We start from the raw sequence: 22,319 nt of genomic DNA, 5'->3' as shown, positions 1-22,319 counted from the left end.
ACATTTCTTTCTCAGACTGTGAGTGCAAATACAGCAGCTTCGTATTTTGGTAGCCCATCTCCTCCTTCCGTGTCAATAAAGTTTATGAGGTTGTGCTCTTGACCTCTGTGTGTTTCTAAGGCTATGCAGAACTGTCCTTCCCTTCCTCCCTTTTTCAGGATAACATGCTCTTTTGTGATTCGTGTGACCGAGGCTTTCACATGGAATGCTGTGATCCACCACTTACACGAATGCCGAAAGGTGAGAAGGTTTTTTTGGAAATAGTTTGGGAATATGAAAGAATGTGTTGGTGAAGCATGCATTGTGCCTCATCTGATGTCTTCAAGTGCTGCCTTCCTCAGAGGGGGGGGATGAACGTTCATTGGCTCATGACAAGTATCTACTCAGCATAGTTGAGGGGCCTAGAGCTTGAAAGATGTAGTTTATCAAAACATCAGGTGTTATTTATTAAAATAAGTTGTAAGAAAACAGGTATGCAAATTGTAGAAGTACAACTTAGTGTGGTGTTATTCTTTTGACTCCTATGTTGGAAAATGTAATTCAAAGGTATCCCTGGCTTTGGCTGAACTTTTCATGGAGTACCAGCTTGGGCTGTAAAAGAAACATTGCAAATTCCATTCGAACTCTGTTTTGTGCTCTCTGCGTTTCTTGAGTAAAATGATTATAGGATATTTGTAATGTCTGTGGAGAGCTTTCCAGTTAATGGAAAAGGACTCAGCTTAGGTCACCTTGGATTCTTGAGTTACTCTTAAGCCATTCTGTTCATTCTTACCTTTTGAAAGTCTAAAATTTATACCTAGTGAAAGAATGAGTTACTAACGTTTTCATTTAAAGTTAGGCAAAAGGTTTTCTGCAACTCCTTCAAGATAAAAAAAGATTTCCTTAGGGTTTTTCCCCCTTTGTATTTAACTCCCACAAAAAAAGTTTTATAGCCACTTAAAGCAGGAAACAATTTATTTTTGAATTATTTTATGATTACAGAAAATTGTAAAAATCATACCCAAAATAAACTCTGCTTATATTTTTAATCCAGATTCTCCTAGTGTTACCACGCTGTAATACCACAGTTAGCTGTGAACCCAGGGTTTAGCATTGCTGGGATCTAGTTTGTTGACCTGGTGTCTGGCCCGGTGTTCAGTCGGGAACTCAGTTTGCCACATGACTACCTTTGTTTGCTCCAGCAGACTTCATCATTGCTGCTGGCCTTGACACTTTTGAGGAATGCTGGTCAGTTACGTCATAAGAAGCCTCTCAATTGAGGTTTGTCTGTGGCTGTTCCATGCTTAGAGGCTCTTGACTTTGACCATGCCACACCAGTGCTGTGCCTCACAACAGGGATGTGTGATAGTGGTAGGCCACTTGGCTGGTGCTGTTAGCGTTGATCGTTGATGACAGTGAGGAAACCTAACAGACATCCCAGCTTACTCTTTCTTCCCATCACCAGCTAACTTTAGTATCTGTGATTTGTAAAAACAGTATTTTTTATTCGAAAGGCAGAATTAAAGAGAGAAGGAGAGACAGAGAGAGGTCTACTATCAGCGTATTCACCTTTCAATTGGCTGCAGCAGCCAGAACTGAACCAATCCAAAGCCAGGAGCCAGGAGCTTCCTCCAGGTCTCCCACATGGACACAGGGGTCTAAGGACTTGAACCATCCTCTGCTGCTTTTCCCAGCCATAAGCAGAGAGCTGCCTTGAAAGTGAAGCAGCTGGGACTCAAATCAGCGCCCATATGGAATGCCTGTGCCACAGGCAGAGGTTAGCCAGCTATATGACCATAGTGACCCTGTGTTTCTTTTTCTTTTTTAAAGATTTGTTTATTTGAAAGGCAAAGTAGCAGAGAGGGGTGGGGAAATAGATCTTCCACCTGCTTGTTCTCACTCCTCGATATGGCTACATTGACCAGGCCTGAACCAGGCCAAGCTGGGATGCTGGCATCAGAGGTGGTGGCTTAACGTGCTGTGCCACAGTGTTGGACCCTGTGCACCTGTTATTATTGAGATGTTTCCATACAGGTGATTTTCTCTTTCCCTTGAAGTATGTTCATTGGAATTCTGCTATAAGGGAGACCTAATCCTTTTTCTTGTGTATTTTTGCTTTAAGTAGTTTGATGCCATATGGACTTACAGATATTTATCCAGGGCTTAACATTCATTGCTCACATATATATTTTTAAGGTTCACTTATTTTCATTGCAAAAGCAGATTTACAAAGAAAAGGAGAGACAGAGAAAGATCCCCAAATGGCCAGGATTGGAGCTAGACTAACCTCCTCCAGGTCTCCCACATGGGTGCAGGGCCCCAAGGCTTTCAGCCATCCTTTGCTTTGCTTTGCATTGGGCTCATTGCTTGCTTGCTTTTTTTTATTTATTTATTTAGCTTAGATTGTCATTCCATATTTGACTGTTGGGAACTTTTCACATTAACATCTGTGTCCCTTTGACATACTTCCATTATTTTTGAATGCTTGATTTTGGCATTATGAAGTATTTCAATTTATCTTACATTTTTCTCCCCCTAAAGTAGAATCAAACATTACTCTCTGGAGTAATGATTTCTTTCTTTCTTTCTTTTTTTTTTTTTATTACTTACTTGTTTGGAGGTAGAGAGCAAACTTTCCTACACTGATGCATTCCACAAATGCCCATGCCGGCAGGGGCCAGAGCTGGGAGCAGGAAATTGATCCAGGTCACTCATGTGGGTGGCAGGAATCCAGCTCCTGGAGTCCTGCATCCTATCCAGCATCCCAATTCTCTAGGCTCAGGACCTGGCCCTAAAACGGAGATTTTTTTATAAGATCTGTTTATTTGATAAAGTGGAAAAAAAAAAAAGAAAGAGAGCTTGGTCTTTCATCTGCTGGTTCACTCCCTAAATGCTTGCAATGGCCAGAGGTAGACTAGGCCAGAGACAGGAACCAGGGACTCTCTGGGTCTCTAATGTTGGTGGCAGGAACCCACATCATTGACTGCTCCCTGGACAAATGAGCAGAAGCTGCACTGGAAGCGGAATAACTGGGACACAAGCTGGTGCTCTGCCGTGGGACACAGGTGTCCCAAGCAGCACCTGAACCCTGGCGCCACAGCGCCCTTCCCAAGCAGAGCTTGCCAACCTAATGTTAGTGGCCTTTATCCATGTGTGCTAGAGGGCACATGTTGTGCAATTGTGTGTGTGTGTTTTAATAAATATTTTTGTGGGAAGCTAAGATCCTGAGTTAGACTGCATGAAATCATTCAATGTACTGATTTCTGCTGCACTTTTATTTGAAATTTTATTCATTCATAGGCATGTGGATATGTCAAATATGTCGGCCTAGGAAAAAAGGACGGAAACTTCTACAAAAGAAGGCAGCACAGATAAAACGGCGCTATGCTAATCCAATAGGACGTCCAAAAAACAGGTTAAAGAAACAAAACACGGTGTAAGTTGTTCTTGTGGCAAGGTGAGGGGAGAAAAGGATAGGGTTCTCTCTATCATGGAGAACTTGTTTGTTCTCATTGTTCTGCGATCAGTGTTTTCTTGTAGCACTGACCAAGCCCTATAGAAAGTGCCAGGTGCTGTGCTCAGTGCTCCTGGGCAGCAGCTCAATGAAGTACAGGCCCTGCTCTTATCAAGGTCTAAGAAGTTAACTTGGGCAAGATTATTTAGTTAAGGTGGAACTGGGATTAAAACCCACTGAACCTTGCACTAAAGTCTAATTCTGAGCCTTTGTCTTACAGTGCTTCTCTTATATAAAAACAGGAAATGCAAATTATGTTTTAGTAGCATTTCTCAGGTTCTTCTCCTGATCCAGTGTCTGTTGTTTGTATTATTAGATATACAGATCAATGGAAGCGTTCTTCTTACATGATAACCAAATTCCACTTTTGTGTTCTCGTGATATAAAATAATTGGAATGTTTTAATCTGTTAGCAGAAATCAGAAATTGTGGACTAGGAAACTAGGCTGTGTCTGGAGGAGATGGCGCAGGATTCAGTAGCTAGTTCTTCTGTGTTAATACCTGTCTAGACTTCATCTTTGATGCTATATAAAATGTCTCCAGGCCTGTAAACCTCTTTATTCTCAAAAATGCTATTCATTTATGTTCTCTGTACGTAAGCCGATCTTGAAAATAGTGTAACTGACCTGACGAGTAGGAAGTAACAGTCAGAAATACACAGAACCGGGGTTGGGGCTGTCTAGTGCTCCTTGGATCCCTCACTCTGGGCAGGTGTGTAGAGTGCCTCCTGAGTCGGTGCAGAAATCACAGCCTTGCCAGCCTCACTCCTGGCCAAACTTGGGGCCTCTCGGCTTGGACTGTTGTCTTCCTGGGGAGGTCTGGGCACCTGGAGGCTGTGCGGTTGGCCTGAGATGCACAGCTTACAGCAGGATTGTGAATCAGAAAGTGTCTTTTGATTTATAACCTAGGGTTTGTTTACTGAAACAAATCTTCCTGACAATATTCTGTTTTATATCTGGTTTTTTATTTATAGAACATTCTTTATGTGTATGTGTAAAGCTATAGATTATTTTTAAGTGATATGTTACTGATTAAGTGGAAGCGTTATAAATGTCTTTTTTTTTTTTAATCATTAAATTTTTTCTCTGTTTTGATTGTTTAGGTCAAAAGGTCCCTTCAGCAAGGTTCGAACTGGCCCTGGAAGGGGACGGAAACGTAAACTCACTCTCTCCGGCCAGTCTGCGTCATCCTCAGAAGAAGGCTATCTAGAGCGGATAGATGGCTTGGACTTCTGCAGAGAGAGCAATGCGCCCCTCAAGTTCAACAAGAAAACCAAAGGGCTCATCGATGGCCTTACCAAATTCTTCACCCCCTCCCCCGACGGGCGGAAGCCCCGGGGGGAGGTGGTAGATTACTCGGAGCAATACAGAATCAGGAGAAAGGGCAGCAGGAAATCGAGCACTTCAGAATGGCCCGCAGGTGACAGTTTGATACAGTTTTCAAAAATGTATTCTTTGGAAAAGCACTCACAATCTAAAACAGATGACATTTTATTATAAAAAAATAGTAGTAATAGGCTATGTGCATTAAAGGTATATTTGTAGATGACACTAATTGGTAACTGTGGCAGTGATTTAGAGGCAAGTGTTGTAATCCCCTGCTGGTTGCTTGCCTTATTCCAGGAAGGAATTGGAGAGATTGGAGCTGGGTAAGGTGCTGTTATCTGGAATGTATTTAAATGTGATGAAGCACTGAGTTTTCTGCTTCAGATCTTGGCAGACATTTTTGTTAAGTTTTCACAGAGTGTGTTGGGGTAAGAGTTAGGGAGAAATGAACTGTGACAGTGTATTTGCTGTGTTTCTGGCAAGTCCCCTAGGCTTGAATGTGTAAAACATCTGGAGGGGGCTTAATAGTGTAGCAGGCAATTCAAGTTAAAGGAGAATTTGATTAGTTAGACAGATATTTAAGACTGAAAGAGCCTAGTTGCTGAGCCCTAAATGTGGAGGAGCTGACTCGGAAGTGGAGCAGTCTCATGGGGAGCAGTGTGGCAGTGTGACTCACCAGCTCCAGCAGGACCCGCTGGGCCCTGAGGGCGTTCACTGCCCTGCTTGCTGCTGCTCGCAGTGCCGGGTGATTGGTCCAGAGCAGGAGAGTTCAAAGTGGCACTCGGTTCATTACTCTTAAGAATTTAAGACTTCTCTTGTCTCCTTAGCCATTGGGCTGTAGGTAAGCTCCAGGGTTGAGCTTGTCTGAGAAAATTTGTAGTCAGTTTTAGTTGGTCTTAGAAGGAAAAAATCTCAAAGCATTTCCTAATAAAAGACGTTTTTGACTTACCCACTTGTATTAGAGATTAGAAAAATCTACTAGAAATTTTCAGAAAAAAATTGTTAAGGCAAATGTGTAGCATGTTTGAGAACTAGTATTAAGCTAGTTTCTGCTTTTGCTATAGCAGGATAAGCCATTGTATGAGTTCACACACCAATTTGTGCGTCATTTTACACAGTGCTACCAAGTGCTGTGCTAGACCTGTGCCTGTAGGCATCAGTGTCCTGCACTAGGGGGCATCGGACTTACGGCGTCAAGCCACCTTTGCATTCAGCTTGAGCTTCCATTTGGGAATATTGCCTTTTGCTCTTGGTGCTGAGCACAGAACACGGCGTGTGACAAGAGCTGACAGTGACTGGTCTGCTCAGCCTGGACTCTCGGCCGTCAGCAGTGTTGTCTTCAGCCATGGGAAATAGACTATGCTTCTTGGGCTTCTTCTTTTCTGCCTGTTAGAATGTGATCTTGTAACAAGTTGAAAGTTGGGTCTGTCATACTTTTAGGGAGCTTTAAGATAGTGCAGAGTTTTCACAAGAACGTGAATTTATATGCAAATATTCATTATTAATAATCTGTTTCTAGGAGGGCTTTTAAATGCTATCGTGTGTGGGGGGGCGGTTAAGGTCTTCAATTTAAAATGAAGGCTTCAGAAGTTTTCCTAGTTCATTATTCCACTAAGGAAAGTACAAGTAACATACCAGCCTGCTCTGTGTGTGTGCAGACAATCAGGATGGCTGGGATGGCAAACCGGAGAGCGAGGAGCGGCTCTTTGGGAGCCAGGAGATCATGACCGAGAAGGACATGGAATTGTTCCGTGATATCCAGGAACAAGCTCTGCAGGTAAGGTTGGGTGCTGCCGTGGGTTGTCAGGTCGCTCCTAATGATGAGGGGTGAAGCAACAGCAGTTCATCTGTATGTTCTGAGAAGAGGTGTGGTTTTGGGGTGTGTGTACCTCTTTGGCTATAGTTTTCCTTTTAGACCCGTAGCTTCTTTGCTTTTTCAGATAAACATGTTGCTTTGACATACCGTTAAATAAGCTTCTCTTATTACCTGTCTTACTGAGTGAAGAAATTGGGATTTAACCAAAAGGCAAATGAAAAATAAGTTTGTGAGTAGTAAACTCCTGTATTCATTAATTCAGGAGCTGTTTGTTCAAAGCTTTTGTCTTAATCCATTGCGATACACAGGAAAATATAAATGTACATGCAGAGTGCCTGCAGAATCATTCCTAAGGTGTAGACTGGGAGAGACTTGTCAGTAACAAGCACCGTGAGCAACTCAGAGAGGTCAGAGAGGACTCACTGCGGCATCTCTCGAGGGGTGTGGTAGTGTCCGCTATCAGCAGAAGGACTTGAAGGAAAATGTGCTCAACTGTGCATGTCAGTGGTTTAGGATCAAGAACAGTAAGGAGATTGGAAAGTTTCTCGGAGCTGTATTGATTCTTCTTGATTGTTTTTATGTTTTTCCTGTTCCTTGTTTGCCATCAACAACTCACTATGTGAGCCACGTTGAGCTCTGTTACTGTGACAGGGTGAGAGTTCAAGTTAGGTCAATCAAATTCTTTGATTAAAAGACTCATCAGTGAATAGACTGTTTCTGTCTGTCGTTATGTTAGTACTTTGGGGGGTGGAACAGCAGTGTAAGTATTCAATAAGCATCTACTCAGTATTCTGCCATATTATCATTTAACAAAATACTAACTTTGAGTTGGATGGATTTGTGTCATCAGTCAGCAGTTACTGAAGCCAGGAGCCTAGGCCTCCGTGGAGACCTTCCATGTGGGTGGTAGGGATTCAGTTCCTTGAGCCGTCACCACTGCCCCCAGTGGCTGCATTGTCACAGCTGAATCAGGAGCCAGCATCAGGAGGAGCCAGGCACTCCCTGTAGGGACGTGGGTGTCTTAACCACTGGGCTAGACACCTCTTCCCCGGGCTTGCGGCATGTTCTCTGGTGCCCACAGGTCATCCTCAGTGCGTCCTGTCAGGAGGCAGATAACGTGGGGCTTTTCATTGCGGGTTCTGCAGCCTTGGATTGATTGAGGCAGCATTCTGCTGTATTACTTAACTGTAAAATTATTTTCTATTGTTTAGTATCTTGGGTACACTTATTTTTTATATATGTTTACATTGTTTTTATATATGTATTGATTGTCATTTTGCTGAAGGGAAGAAATGGTTCTCTTTGGTTGTATTTATTTTATTTAGACTTAGTGGTCTTCGTATTTATTTTGATTCTGAAGTTGTTCCCAGATCATGCAGGGAGTGGATTCTGTATCATTTTTACTTGTGTCTGTCATTTGTATTTGCTTCTGGACATAACAAGTTGTTTACTCCTACAACTCTAGTCCTAGATCTTCGTCCCTTTAGTGGAGAAAAGTAAATGGCTGTTCTCTGCTTGACCCAAAGACTTACTTTCTCTCTCTCTTTCCCCCTCTCACCCTCTTTCGCTCTCTCCCTCCCTCTCTCTGATACTCCATGTTCATTCCTTCAGCAAACTCTAATGGCTTTGCCTTCAGAGCATATCTGAAATGTGACTGCTTCTTACCACTTCAAGCCACATCGTTGCTGATTTGGGCTGTTGTAACATTTTTCAGATTAATTGCCCTGCTTCTTTTGCCCATCACGTCTAAGCTCTAGTCTTACACAGAACCCAGAGCAGCTATTTCTGAATTAAGTTGGATTGTAGCATTCCTCTCAGAAAAACTCCCATGTTTTTTCCATCTGCTTGGAAAAGAAGTCTTAGGCCTTGTCTCCAAAGATCTGTGTGGTATGGTGCCCACTTTACTTGTTGGCTGCCCTCCTGGGAGCCTTCATTTGGAGCACACCCTGGCCCCAGGTCTTGGTGCCTGTCCTCCCTGTCTGTGTCTGGTGTGCCTTCTGCCTTCTACATCCCCACACAGATCTCTGGGCACAGCATGTCAGCAGAGGCCTTTCCTGACTCTTAAGCTAAGATAGCACATTTTTACTCCCATCGTATCTTTTTTTATGTGTGTAAAAGATTTATTTATTTTTATTTGAAAGATACATTTGCAAAGGAGAGAGATACAGAGAGCTTTAGTTCTCTGTTTCCCTCCCCCAAATGGCCATGAGGGTCAGCACTGAGCTAATTTGAAGCCAGAAGCTTCTTCGGGATCTCCTTTGTATCAGGGACCCAATCCCTTGAACCATCTTTTACTGCTTTGCCAGGCCAATACAGGAAGCTGGCTCAGAAGTGGAGCCACCAGGACTTGAACCAGCGCCTGTATGGGATGCTGACACCACAGGGGGACACTTAGCGTGCTGTACTATGGTGCCAGCCTCCCATCATATCTTGCTTTTCTCTTTACCTGCTTGCTTCTTCTGCAGACTTTTTGCCACAGTTTAAACTTTATTTCCAGAATATAAGTGTATTGAATACAGGATTTTCATTTTGATCATTCTTGGGTTCTGAGTACTTGGAATATAGTAAAGTCTCGCTTAATAATTGTTTCATTAGATTTTTAGCATAGCAGCATGGGGCAGTTATTGAAATAACAGGAGCATGGAGTAAAAGGTGATCAGCGCTATGAGGGGTGCTGTCACTGCTAAGGCCTGATGCAGATGAAGTAGATTTATATGGACAAGAATTGGGCTAACTGTATATTTCTTCTGGCATGTTATGAAATTTGTGATTATCCATATTTATTACTGGCACCAAGGAGTAAACAGCTAAATACTGAAAAGTTAATTTGTGCCTTTTAAAAAAAGATTTATTTATTTTTATTTGAAAGGCACACTTAAGAGAGAAGGAAAGACAGAAAGAGAAGAGATCTGCCATCCACTGGTTCACTTGCCAGAGCTAATCTGAATCCACGAGCCAAAGGTCTTCTGGGTTTGCCACATGGGTGCAGGGGCCCAAGATGTTAAACTTTCTCTGCTGCTTTCCCAAACCGTAAGCAGAGAGTTGGATCGCAAGTAAGCAGCCGAAATATAAACTGGCACCCATATGGATTGCTAGCACTGCAGGCAGAGGGTTAGCCTATTGTGCCATTTTGCTGGCACCAGTTTATAGTTTAATTAGTTGTGCATTAAAATTCTGATGGTAGAGATAATTCCACAAGGGTCATTCATTTTTAAAATTTGTTTTCATCTAATTGAAAAACCAACACACACCCAACATAGATAAGTGGTAGAAGAAACATCTTCTATCTGCTGGTTCACTCCGCAAGCGTCTACAACCAGAAGTCTGGAACTCCATCCAGGTCCTCCACATGCGTAGCAGATGCTCAGGTACTTAAGCCATCACCTGTTGCGTCCCAGGCTGCATTAGCAGGAAACTGGATCAAAAGAGCAGCTGGTGACTCCAACCAGCAGTCTGGATTTGGGCATGCTGAGCACCTGCTTACTCTGTCATTCCATAGCACCCACTTCTCATTTAACATTCATGTGCCTGGCTTTGTCCGTCCGTTCGTCCATCCTTCTTTCCTCCCTGCCTCCCTCCCTCCTCCTCTTTATTTTTTAAGATGTATCTGTTTGAAAGGCAGAGTTGTAGAGCTAGAGGGTTTACGGAGACCTGAAATTTTCCGTCTGCTGGTTCACTCCCTAAGGGCTCCAATGACCAGAGCTGGGCCAGTGCAAAGCCAGGAGCTCTTCCAGGTCTCCCAAATGCATGCAGGGTCCCAAGCACTTGGCCCATCCTCTGCTGCTTTGCAGACACATGAGCAGAGACTTATATTGGCAGTGAAATAGCCTGGACTTGAACTGATTCCAATACAGGATGCCAGTGCTGTAGGCAGCAGCTTTACCCATTATGTCACAGTGCTAGCACGTTACTAGAGCTTTGGGATTACCAAAAAAGCGTAACTCTGCATTCGTGAAACTTCCAGTTTCATAAGTGAGACAGACAAGCAAAAATAGAGCTTTAGGTCATAGGCTGGAAGTAAGAGCACGGTGAGTTTATAACATGGACCTCCTGATCCAGATTGCTGCGGTTTGTGGTTGGAGGGTGTATGAGGAGGGAGGCATTTTTTTGAGGAATAAGCAATTTCTGAAAGATGAGTAAGAAGTAAACAAGGCAGAGAGCTACAAAGAGTAATGTTCCAGGCACAGGAAGACTATGTAAATCTCTTGAGGCATGCAAGAAGTTGATATGTTGAAGAAGCTGAAGTTCATTAACTAGAGTACAGTGAAAAGCAGTCACATGAAATCCGACTGAGGGCAGGGGGTTGTGTGGTGGTGCAATAGGTTCTTCTTACCTCACAGCTCCAGCTCCCACTGGGACTGGCATCCCATTGCGCCACCTGCTGCTGCTTTTCCTGGGCACGTTAAGAAGCTGGATCAGGGCTGGGGCAGCCAGGACATGAACCAGCACCCATGTGAAATGCCAGCTTCACACCATAGCACCAGCCCCACATCTCTGTTTCTTTATCCAGTAACCAATTTGTGTCTCCCCCAGTCCTTTCTCAGTCTACTCTAAGGTAACCACCGTTGTATTCTGTGAAATCAACTGTTGTTTTTTTAGCTTCCACATGAAAACATGCAATATGTATCTTTCTGTAGCGGGTTTATTTCATTTAACATGATGTCCAAATGCCTATTGCCATAAATGACAGTAGTAGTAGTCCAAGGTATGTATTTACAGAACCACATTTTCTTCATCCATCCATCCATCCATCCATCCATCCATCCATCCATCCATCCACTCATTCAGTCATCAGACCCCTGGATTGATTATGTATGCTTACTTGTGAGCAGTACTGCTATAAGCGTGGGAGTGAGCTCCTTTGAGCAGACAAGTTTCCTTTGCCTTGTAGAGCCAGTGTGGGTATTGCTGGCTCATACAAGTGGTTTAAGTGTTTTGAGGACTCTGCACTGTGTAACGTAGTGATGATGGTGCTGCTTTACCTTCGCATCCCCACTTACTGCTCTGTCTTCTTGGGGTTGGCCTCTCTGACTGAAGAGAGATGGATTTCATTGTGGTTTTGATTTGTACCTCCCTGGGAATTGTGGATGTTGGGAATGTCTTCTTCATATACTTTTTGGCCGTCTGTCATCTTTTGAAAGGTATCTCTTTAGATCACTTGTATATTTTAAAACTGGTTTGTTTATTGATTTATTGCTGTTGACATGAGTTTCTGGATATCAGTCCCTCTCAGATGAAGAGTTTGCAAAGTATGTTCTCCATTTCTGTTCTGGTTCTCTTTGCCTCCTTGGTGGTTTCTTTTACTGAATATAGTTTTGCTTTTTTGTGTCTGTGCTTTTGGGATCTAGTGTAAGGAATCTTTGCCTAGAGCAGTGTCCTGGGGTGTCTATGGGTATTTTCTTCTAGTAGCTTTTACCTCGTTTCAGATCTTAATATTTAAGTCTTTGTTTTGAGTTCACTTTGGTAGAGAGCCAGAGGTCAGGATCCGGTTTCATTTTCCTGCATGTAGCTCTCCAGGTTTCCCAGTACCAGTTAGGATCTGTGAAGGATCTTGGGTTTTTGGAAGGATTACATTGTATATATAGGTAGCAGAAGTGTTTGCATTCTGCTCATTCATTAAAGCACGATAATCTTCTTGAAATATATAGAATAGTTCTTATAATAAACACCAACCAAGGGCACTTATTGTCCTGTTAACTTTAACACTTTATGATTTTAAAGGCTTCAGTTGAATTTTGTATGCTCTGAAGAACATTTTTTGAAACATATGGGCTACTGGAATTTTCTCTGTTTTGCACATAGTTACACAATTATTAAATAAGAGCAAGTTGGGCTTGGCGGCGTGGCCTAGTGGCTAAGGTCCTCGCCTTGATCCCATATGGCTGCTGGTTCTGGTCCCGGCAGCTCCACTTCCTCTCTGTCTCTCCTCTTCTCAGTATGTCTGACTTTGTAATAAAAATAAAATACATCTTTAAAAAAAAAAAAAGAGCAAGTTAATTTAACAGCTTTACTAGCCCTCTGGAATAGGAGCTATTCCATCGCATTTATATAGAAAACAGCCCTTTGTATATACCATTGGACGACTTTCCTCAAGTAATGTTACATAGTCTACTAGTTATGGTATATTTATGTTATATAATAGTAATATATGTAAAGTATATCAATAAAGCCAAGCTGGAATTGAAACTTAGTCTTTGTGTTTTTGGGTTTGGTGACTTTAACACCACATCCTACATTGCTCTGTAAGAGTTACAGTGGCAGCTAAGTCATTAACCCTGCGTTTAGTGTGAATAGAGAATAGTACATGGGAAGGGAAACAGCGAGCAATGATGGAGTGCCAACTGGTGTCTGGTGTGACGGGTCAGAATTGTAGTGATTGGAAATGACCCTAGGAGAAGCAGGATTCAAGACTTCTTAGGATTAGGCACTCGCTTCATCTTTGAGGAAGAAATGATTACTGCTAACGCAGTAATCTGTCCTTGTTGTCATCAGATTAGCACGTGCTTGAGGACTACCCTGTGTGGTTCACAGTGGAGAGATGATACCTGCGCATAGAGTTTTCAAAATACCCAGCGTCTTCATGCCTCTCATAGGAAATACATAGCATGGAAGATTTGTTCATGGATTTCAAAAAAATCTTGCACCAAACTAGGCATGTTTTAATGAAGTACCCTTGTTGAGATAGTCCTTGCTTTTCATGGCGCTGTTTTTATAGGAACGTTTGCATACCGGAAATGTGTGATAGATTTGATCTTAATTGTGACATGAAGGAGTTTCAGCTAATGTTGCCCCTTGTAAATCAAGGGGTGCCTACATAGTTAGAGAAAACAGGATGGCCATGGTAAAAAAAAAAAAGTAAATCAAATTACTAATACAGGGCTATATTGTGGAGGGCTTTGAAAGACAACAGAAGACATTAGTTTTGGTGTGCTGTAATTTTAATATATCCCTTGGACTTTAAAAATAGTGTGTGATAGGCTGGGCCTCTACCTCCAGTACTGCATCCCATCTTGGTGCCGGTTCATGTGCCTACTGCTCCACTGCTGAGCCAGCTCACTTCTGGTGGCCCATGTGCCCATGTGCCCATGTGGGAGATCCAGAAGCTTCTGGCTTTAGATCATCTCAGCTCCAGCTATTGCAACTCTTTGGGAATTGGGCCAACAGATGGAGGATCTCTCTACCTCGCCTTTTCTCTGTAGCTCTGACTTTCCAATAAAAATATTTTTTAAAGGTTTATTATTTTTATTGGAAAGGCAGAGTTACAGAGAAAAGGAAAGACAGAAAGACCTTCCATCCCACCGATTCACTCCCCAAATGGCCACAACGGCTGGAGCTGATCCAATCTGAAGCAAGGAGCCAGGAGATTTTTTTCCAGGTCTCCCACATGAGTGCAGGATCCCAAATCTCTGGGCTGTCTTCCCAGACCACAAGCAGGAGCTGGGTGGAAAGTGGAGCAGCCAGTACACAGCCCAATGCCCATGTAGGGTTCAAAGAGCCTCATCTGGTTCCTGGTTTCAGACAAGCCCAGCTCTAACAGTTGGGTCCATTTGGGGATCCACCCATCACTCCTTTACTCCCTCTCTCTTTCTCTTACTTTGCCTTTCAAATACATCAATTCTTGTTTTAGAAAAACATTTGTCCGGGGACTGGCGTGGGTGCCTCAACACACTAATCCTTTATCTGTGTCTCGTGTCCCATATGGACACTGGTTCTAGTCCTGGCTGTTGCTCTTCCTATCCAGCGCACTGTTTATGAACTGTGAAAACAGCAAAGGATGACTCAAGTCCTTGGACCCCTGCACTCATGTGTGAGACCTGAAAGAAGCTCCTGGCTTTGAAGCAGCTCAGCTCCAGCCTTTGCAGCTGTTTGGGGAGTTAATCAGCAGATGAAAGATTTCTCACTCTCCTCTGTAAATCTACCTTCCAAATAAAAATAAATAAATAAATAAATAAACAAACAAAGAAATAAATAAATAAATATTTTTAAAGTTTGTTGATAGGGTTAAAAGTTGATATTTGCAGAGCATTCTGAGTGGTGTGTCATTCATGTAGGAGTCTGCCTCCATGTGAGTTTCAACTTCCTGTCTTAGCTATAGGTTGTAAAAATGTACAGAGGCATGGACAGTGTGCCTTTTCCTCCAGCTGAGCTATTTATAGACATGTGGTTAGTGTTAGGTACTTTTTTACTTTATATCTGCTACTATGACAGTAAGCAGGTTTTCTTTGCATTTCATAATATTACTAATTACTTTTGTCTCATTTTACATATGAGGAAATTGAAGCCTTAGGATTATCTTACCTAGAGTTAATGATTGTCGAGTGTTTGAACCCAGGCACCCTGATTCTAGAGCCTTAGCTCTTAATTGCTCATTTGTGGCATCATGTTCTGGTGAAGCTAGAATGAGATGCTGTGAAGGTGAGCAGAAAGGCCCCTCATGAAGACTCCATAGGGGAGGAGGCTGTCTAAGCAGCCAGTTCATCTTGGATAAGAGGAAGAAATCATTGCAGATATGAGTGATCTTTTGGGTTCTTAGAGCTGCAGGTAGTTGGGCTGGCTGGAGTTCAGCAGAGATGAAGTTGGAAAGTGATCAGGTTATCTAGATACTGTGCTCCTTATTAAGAAGTTGTATCTTGTAGATGAAGTAGCTCCTTAGGGTAGTTAAGTAAGGCTCACACACACTCTTGGGGAACTACTGAAATATTTTTAAAAGGTTTACTTACTTATTCGACAGATTTGCAGAGACCTCTTCCAACCCTTGGTTCACTCCCCAAATGAGCACAGCAATTGGAGCTGAACCCGGAGCCTGGAGCTTCTTGCAAGTTTCCCGTCTAGGTACAGAGCCCTGCTCTGCTGCCTTCCCAGGCATATTATCAGGGAGCTGGATCAGAAGTAGACAAGCCAGGACATGAACCACCCTCTCCCCTACTGCCCATAGTTGTATTTGCTGTAATACTGTAATGGTAATGACTCGGGGTGGGGGGAACATGAATAAGAAAATGTAGTCATCAGAAGATCATAGAAGTAATAGTCATAGATTAAGAAGTGGCTAGAACCAACATCAAGGCAAATCTTTTAAGAAAGATTTACTATAGAATAGAAGAAATGCAGTTTTGGGCTGGGAGTTGGGGTTGAAGGAGGGGGTACAACCAAGTAGGTCCCCCAGCATGTGGTTCTGAATAGTTGATTTTCAGTGTAGGAGAATAGGAAGAGGGTTTTCTCTGGTTGGAGGAGAGCTCATGCTGGAGTTGGGAATCTTGTGAAATCTGCAAAGAAGAGCTTTGATAAACTTGTGGATAGAGCACTGAGTAGCAGATTGTGCTGTTAGGACACATTGTGGCAGTGGAAACCACCAAGGTCATAACTGAAGTTGTTACCTTAGATCATGTGCATTTATTTTTTAAAAGATTGACAGGGAGAATGAGAGGTGGAGGGAGGTTGCGAGATCTTCCATCTGCTAATTCACTCCCTAAGTAACCACAATGGCCAGGGCTGGTCCAGGTTGGAGCCAGGACTCTAGAATTCCAAATACAGAGGAGGATCTGTGCTTTGCATGGCAAAGGAAATACAGCTATGAGGAAGTTGGTGCAGTTGGCATTGGGCAGGGAAGAGCCAGATGAAATGATAGGCAAGGGGCGGAAAGCTGGGCTTTGTCATCTTCTAAGCCTCCATAGGACTTGGACTCTGAGCATTTGTAAATGGATAGGTCAGTGGCATTGCATTTCACGTTGCCGTCTGGCCACCACCACCTTCTTCGTTTTGTGAACACTAACTGTACCCAAGAGCAACTACTTCTCCTGCCTCCCTACCACCAACTCCAGAGCCTGGCAACCACCTTCTATGTTACCTGCCTTTAATAATGTATCCACTCTAGTTACTGACAATGTCTGTCTTTTGTGTCTTCCTGCACGTGCTGGCTCCCTCCTTAGGTCGCCTAGGGCCACCCTGTGTGTATAGACCCATTCCACCTCTCACTCAGCTACCTGTGGGCATGGAGCTTGTTTTCACCTTCAGTGCTTGTCAATATGTGTTGTGAACATTTGTGTGCAATAAACTGTTTGCCTGCTTTTCTGTCCCTGGGGAATATACCTGGAAATGGAGTTGCTGGATCATGTGCTAATTTTGTTTAATTTTTTGAGAACCCTCCAAGTGACTGTACCATTTTACATCCCCACCAGTGGGATGAGGATTCTGGTTTCTCCATGTGTTACCAACACTGTTGTTTCCTGGTGTTTTGCTTAGAGGTGGGACAAGGTGGGAGTGAAGGAAACATTTGTGCCTTAAGCTAGTAACTGTCCCTTGCTGGTGAAATAGTAAACGCCTCACTGGTCTCCTTTGTGGTTCCCTAATCAGTGATAGTGAGCATCTTCTCATGTGCTTCTTGATCATTCATGTACCTTTCTGGGAGAATGAAAAAAATTGTAGGGTTCTATCAGTAATATCTCTACCTAAATTTAGTTGTTGGCAATGTACTATCTCACCATAGTTACATTCTCCTCTTAGCCCAGTTAGTGTGAATATTCATGTTTCTGAGTGTGGAGTCATCCTGCCAGTCCTGTTGGGGCTGTTGACCTAGTCCTATACTTGTGTGTACTACAGTGCTGCAACACTTTACAACATGAGAAAGATTGAGAATTCTAAAACATGTGTACTCCAGAGATTTTGGATAAGAGTTTGTCAATTTGTAACTTTTTTTGGCTGGGGAGGGGGTAAAACAGCGTTCCAAATTTTTTTTAAAAAAGTGTGCTCAAAGTTTTGGGATTTAGAACAATAGGTGAGGGCTGCATGTCCCTTCTTTCTGCCCCCTACCTGTTCTTTGCTGTCTTCAGGCTTCACTCTTATTATTCCTCTTTTCCTACCCTGATGTTTTGCGTCTTAACATCTCCAAGCCTTGGTGGATTCTCTGGTTTTTGTTTTTTTATTTTTTTCTTTTATTTATTTGTGAAAGATAGAGTGACAGGGGTTGAGAGAAGGAGAGAGAGAAATCTTGCCTCTGTTGGTTCACTTCCGCAAAGCACACAGCAGCTAGGTTAGGCCAGGTTGAAGCCAGGACAGGCACTTTATCAGAAAGCCAGCTCTGAAGCAGAGGAGCTGGGACTTAAGCTGGCTCTCTGATACAAGATGGGAGTGTACTGAATGGTGGCTTGCCATGTGCCCTGTAATACTCACCAAGCTTTGTTTTTCCATCAGTAAAATGGTGCAGTTTCTACTCAGAGAGCTGGATGGCAGCGCAGCAGGTGCTTCACAAACACATGTTCTCTGTATTCCATAAGGTCTCGCTCTGTCCACTTTGGAGCTTGTGAACCCATTCTTACATACCTCTTTCATCACGCACCTAAGTCCCTGATCAGGGAAATGGCTTACCAGGGAGCATGTTCAAATACTGGCAGGGCCCCTCTTATCCTCACCCTGGTAGGAAGGGAACAGCCCTGCCCTTGGCTGTCAACTCTCAGGTGACATTCTCCCACAGGAACAGGGAGGGAAGACAGGGAGCTGTGGCAGAGAAGGGGAGGAGAACAGGAGCTGGGCTTCTGTGCGTGGTGTTTCCGTGTTTTCACCAGATCCAGTCTTGGGGCTGCAGCCTCTGTGTATTAGAAGTTAAATTTAAGCTGTTCCTGTGGACGGCAGTGATCATTTCTTTTAAGCCTCTGGTAACAAGGTTTCCTTATCTAGAAGCAGGTGCAGTTAGTGTCCTTTTGGTTTAGCCCAGTTACTAACATATGTAGTGCCCTCTTTAGTTATCATATGCCAGCAAATCAACTCTGGCTCAATGTGTGTGTCGCCCTCTTAAGAATCTGGCATATTCAGATGAGAATGAGGATGTGCACGGGCAGGACTGGAATTAAAACCTTACACACATGCGCGCGTGCACACACACACACGCTCTTGATTATAGGCAGCTACTGCTTTGGAAAGTCAGATGCTTAATCAGAGTGTATTTTGACTGAAATTATGAAATAAAATGACCTCACAAAGGCACCCTTGGGATTTGAATTTAGCAGGGGCCGGGTTAATGAGTGGCTGGGATTCCATGGTTGCTCCCTCCCTGAACGCGCAAACCTGAGGCAACAGCAGCAACCACACCCTCGCTCTGGAGGCTTACAGAGGCAGGCATTCACTGGGGAAGGCTGTGCAGTGCAAAGGGGAGGGGAGGCTGGGGCAGAGGGCAGGCGAGGCTAGTTTTAGACAGGCTGTGCTGGGTACAGCCATGTGCAAACAATTGTACTGGAACTGGATATCCTCTTTCACGTCGGGTATCCGCCTGGAAGAGCAGCGGGCACTCGATGGGAAGGCTCTCAAGCAACAGGTAGAGCCCAGCCTCGGCACCCCCAGTTTGATCCTTGCCTTGGGAGCTTAAAGTTGGTTTCTGGTGTTTGGTTTTTTTGATATTTTCTTTTAGGTTATTTTGAACTATTAAAATGGTACTGCTTTGTGAGTTGGTAGAATAGTTGATTCTGGAATATAGTTTCTAAGAACAGCCTATTATAGAAATCCTTTTACAAACTTAATGTTGGTCTGTTTTAACTCTTTCTTAGGTGTTTCTGTGTTACTTTTGCACTTAGAGACACCCAGGATTTGTTAGTGGAAGAACACAATTGTCCAACTAACAGAGGGTTTGTCTTTTGTTTTGGGGTGACTAAGGAAGAGCTTGGGTTTCACTTGGCTGTTTTCCAGCTGCAGCCCAAGATGAGTACTTGGGCCTTTTATGAAGAGGGGGGCTAGAGAGACAGGGCTGCTTTCAAATGCCTACCGAGGAAGGGGTTTCTTTCTCTGAGCCAAGGTCAGAGAATTTTTTCATTTTATTATTATTTTTAGTGGATTTACTTATTTGAAAGCAATGTTCGAAAAGAGAGAGGGGAAAGGCAGATCAAGAGATACCTTCCATCTGTTCATTTAATCCCCAAATAGCCACAATGCCTGGGGCTTGACCAGGCTGCAGCCAGGATGGTGGAACTCCACCCGGGTGTTCCACATGGCCCAAGAATCTGGGATTTATTCCACTGCTTTCCCAGGCCACAAGCAGGGAGCTTCTGAATTGGAAGTGGAGCAGCCAAGACTTGAACTGTGCTGTGTGGAATGCCAGTATTGTAGTCGGCAGCTTTCCTTGCTACACCAGTCTTGGCCCCTTTGAATTTGGTTACATGTGTTACATCCTCTGACAGGGGACTTTCTGTGTCATCTTGTAGTGATCCCCAAAGCATAAAATTGAAGCGTACTTTTGGCTATTCTTTTTTTCCTGTTTTGTTGTCATTGTTGGTGGTGGTTGGTTGGTTGGTTGGTTGTCTGGCTGGGGTTTTTCTGTTGTTTGTTTTCTTTTGAAAGATTTACTTATTTTACTTGAAAAAGAAAGGAGGAAGCAGAGAGAGAGACAGACAGACAGACAGACAGACAGAGGGAGGTTTTCTGTCCACTGGTTTATTCCCCAAATGAGAGCAACAGCACAGCTGGGCCAGTCCAGAGCTGGGTGCTAGGAGCTTCTTCCAGATCTCCCACGTGGGTGCAGAGGTCCACACATTTAAGCTGTCTCCACTGTTCTCCTGGGTCAGCAGCAGGGAGTTGGATGAGAAACAGAGCAGCCAGGACTAGAAATGGTGCCCATTATGGGATGCCAGTGGAGGATCCGCCTGATATCCCACCATGCCAGCCCCTGTTTTGTTTGTAAACACAAAGAAAAAGCTCCCATCCATTCTGCAGATGCCTGTAGTGGCTGCAGGCTGGGACCCAGCTCCTTGAGCCATCCCCGCCTGCCTTCTGGATGTGTGTTAGCATGAAGCTGGAGTTGAGGGGAGTGGCGCTCAGCTGTGTCAGTGCTGGAATGTGGGCATCCTGCATACTGTTTGCTGCTGCACTGAAGGCCTGCCCCTGGTGGTGGTTTGATCACGCGGAGTTCTAACAGTTGTTTTAGTGTTTTTAAGAACATGTGTGGTACACACATACATGTATGGATCTGTTGCTAGATTGGAGGCAGAGCAGATTGTAGAACCTAGTCTCTGTTGTCTTCAGTGGTGGCTTATATGTGAATTGCTGGTGTGGAGGTCAGGATAGTTGAACAGGCTTGTGAAGTTGCTCTGTTTGTGGTTGGTGTGGGCATAGTCACATTGTGGGGGCAGAGAGGTGGTTTGTATGTTAAACACAAGGGAGAAAACCCGGGATCATCTGTGTGTAACAGTGGTGTTCCTTTGGTCAGGCCTGGGCAGAGCTGCTAATGAAGGGTGTGTTAGGTAGCTGTGCAGCAAGCGAAGACCTTAGGGTGTTTGTCTTATCAGGCTGTTGTGATTCTGCTCCTGCCCCAGGAGCCTTCCTCTGCACGTGGGCTTCCTTGCTCCCAGGTCGTGTTCATTGTTGGCAGCTCCTGCAGTGTGTGTCCTGACCTTGGCACATGGCAGCACTCCCCCCTTCTTTTTGTAAAGAGGCATCTCTACTTACATTCCCAAATGCCAGCAGGTTCTCCTTAATAAGTAAGTCCTTAGAGAATATTCTCAGTGTTACTAAATGTAGAAGATGCAGTGCCAACAGCTGCATTTGGCTCTGAAAGATATACTGGCATTTTTGTTTTTTGCATAGGTACTCTGCTTAAAGAATAATACAACATATTGTAAAACTAGTGAGTTTTCTGGCCGTTCCCACCCTCCCCCCCCCCCCGGTGGAATCTTGAAAAGGCAATATAAAGGTTGAGATTTTTTTTTTTTGATGACTGTCTTAGTGAATGTAACGTAGCTAACTTTTGTAATGTGTCTCTTGACTACGCAGAAAGTTGGAGTGACTGGCCCCCCTGATCCACAAGTCCGCTGTCCCTCAGTCATTGAATTTGGGAAGTATGAGATCCACACGTGGTACTCCTCCCCATATCCTCAAGAATACTCCAGGTATGTTCGGAGAGGCCCTCTGCCTCCTGCTTTTAGGTTTGTAGAACTCTAGGATCTTCAAGCTGGTTTTGTCTAGTGCATCTTACCTTTGAGGAAGCTGAGGTTTGTTGATGTTCACACTAGTTGCATGCCAGGAGCCACGCAGTGTGCCATCCCCCTTGGCTTTAGATTGCTACATTTCTCTAACCTGTCTGAAAGCTGCTGCTTTCAGAATCCTAACGGGTTTTCAGAATCCTAACATCAGAATCCTTACACTTGGTCAGAATGAAAAGCTTTGAGATACTTCATCTGCCTTGTTTTGTTTTGTTTTGTTTTGTTTTTTGTTTATCTGAAAGGCAAAGGTTCAGAGAGGAGAGACTAAGACAAAACAGTCTTCCATCCACTGGTTCACTTGGGCCATCAGAAGGCCTCCCATCCACTGGTTCACTGCCCAAATGGCCTGGAACTGGGCAGACAGTAGCCACGGTGTTCTTACAGATCTCTCGCGTAGGTGCAGGAGTCCAGGGACTTTGGCCATCCTCCAATGCTTTCCCAGGCCATTTGCAGGGAGCTGGGTCAGAAGTGGAGCATCCAGGACAGGAACCAACGCCTAGGTGGGATACTGGTACTGCAGGCATAGGCTTAGCTTGCTAAGCATGGTCCCAGTACACAATACTTTTTAAGAGAAATTTACCTTCAGTTCTTACAGTAAAATTTTTATAAAGAAATGATAGCATCTTATGTATAACTGCAAGTAAATATAAAATTTCACTTGTGAATAACTTTTTGTATAAATTAATTGAACAAACTTAGTTAATGGTTCATTTTCCCAGAGATAATTG

General features: G+C 43.7%; 1 protein-coding gene across 4 annotated transcripts in view; it reads left to right on the top strand.

Annotated features, from left to right (window-relative positions):
- Positions 1–22,319, top strand: part of KAT6A (lysine acetyltransferase 6A) — a 108,111-nt gene that overhangs the window by 59,840 nt on the left and 25,952 nt on the right. For 3 of the 4 annotated variants that reach the window (XM_058669797.1, XM_004592722.2, XM_058669799.1), the window contains 5 exons: positions 159–240; positions 3,280–3,415; positions 4,596–4,912; positions 6,477–6,595; positions 21,383–21,498. In XM_058669797.1, the coding sequence (XP_058525780.1) occupies positions 159–240; positions 3,280–3,415; positions 4,596–4,912; positions 6,477–6,595; positions 21,383–21,498 (770 nt within the window). The remainder of the gene's footprint in view (positions 1–158; positions 241–3,279; positions 3,416–4,595; positions 4,913–6,476; positions 6,596–21,382; positions 21,499–22,319) is intronic. The other variant, XM_058669798.1, reaches the window with a different exon arrangement.

This window comes from Ochotona princeps, chromosome 11 (assembly GCF_030435755.1).
Source record: "Ochotona princeps isolate mOchPri1 chromosome 11, mOchPri1.hap1, whole genome shotgun sequence".
NCBI lineage: Eukaryota > Metazoa > Chordata > Mammalia > Lagomorpha > Ochotonidae > Ochotona > Ochotona princeps.
This window is presented reverse-complemented; position numbering and strand designations above follow the sequence as displayed.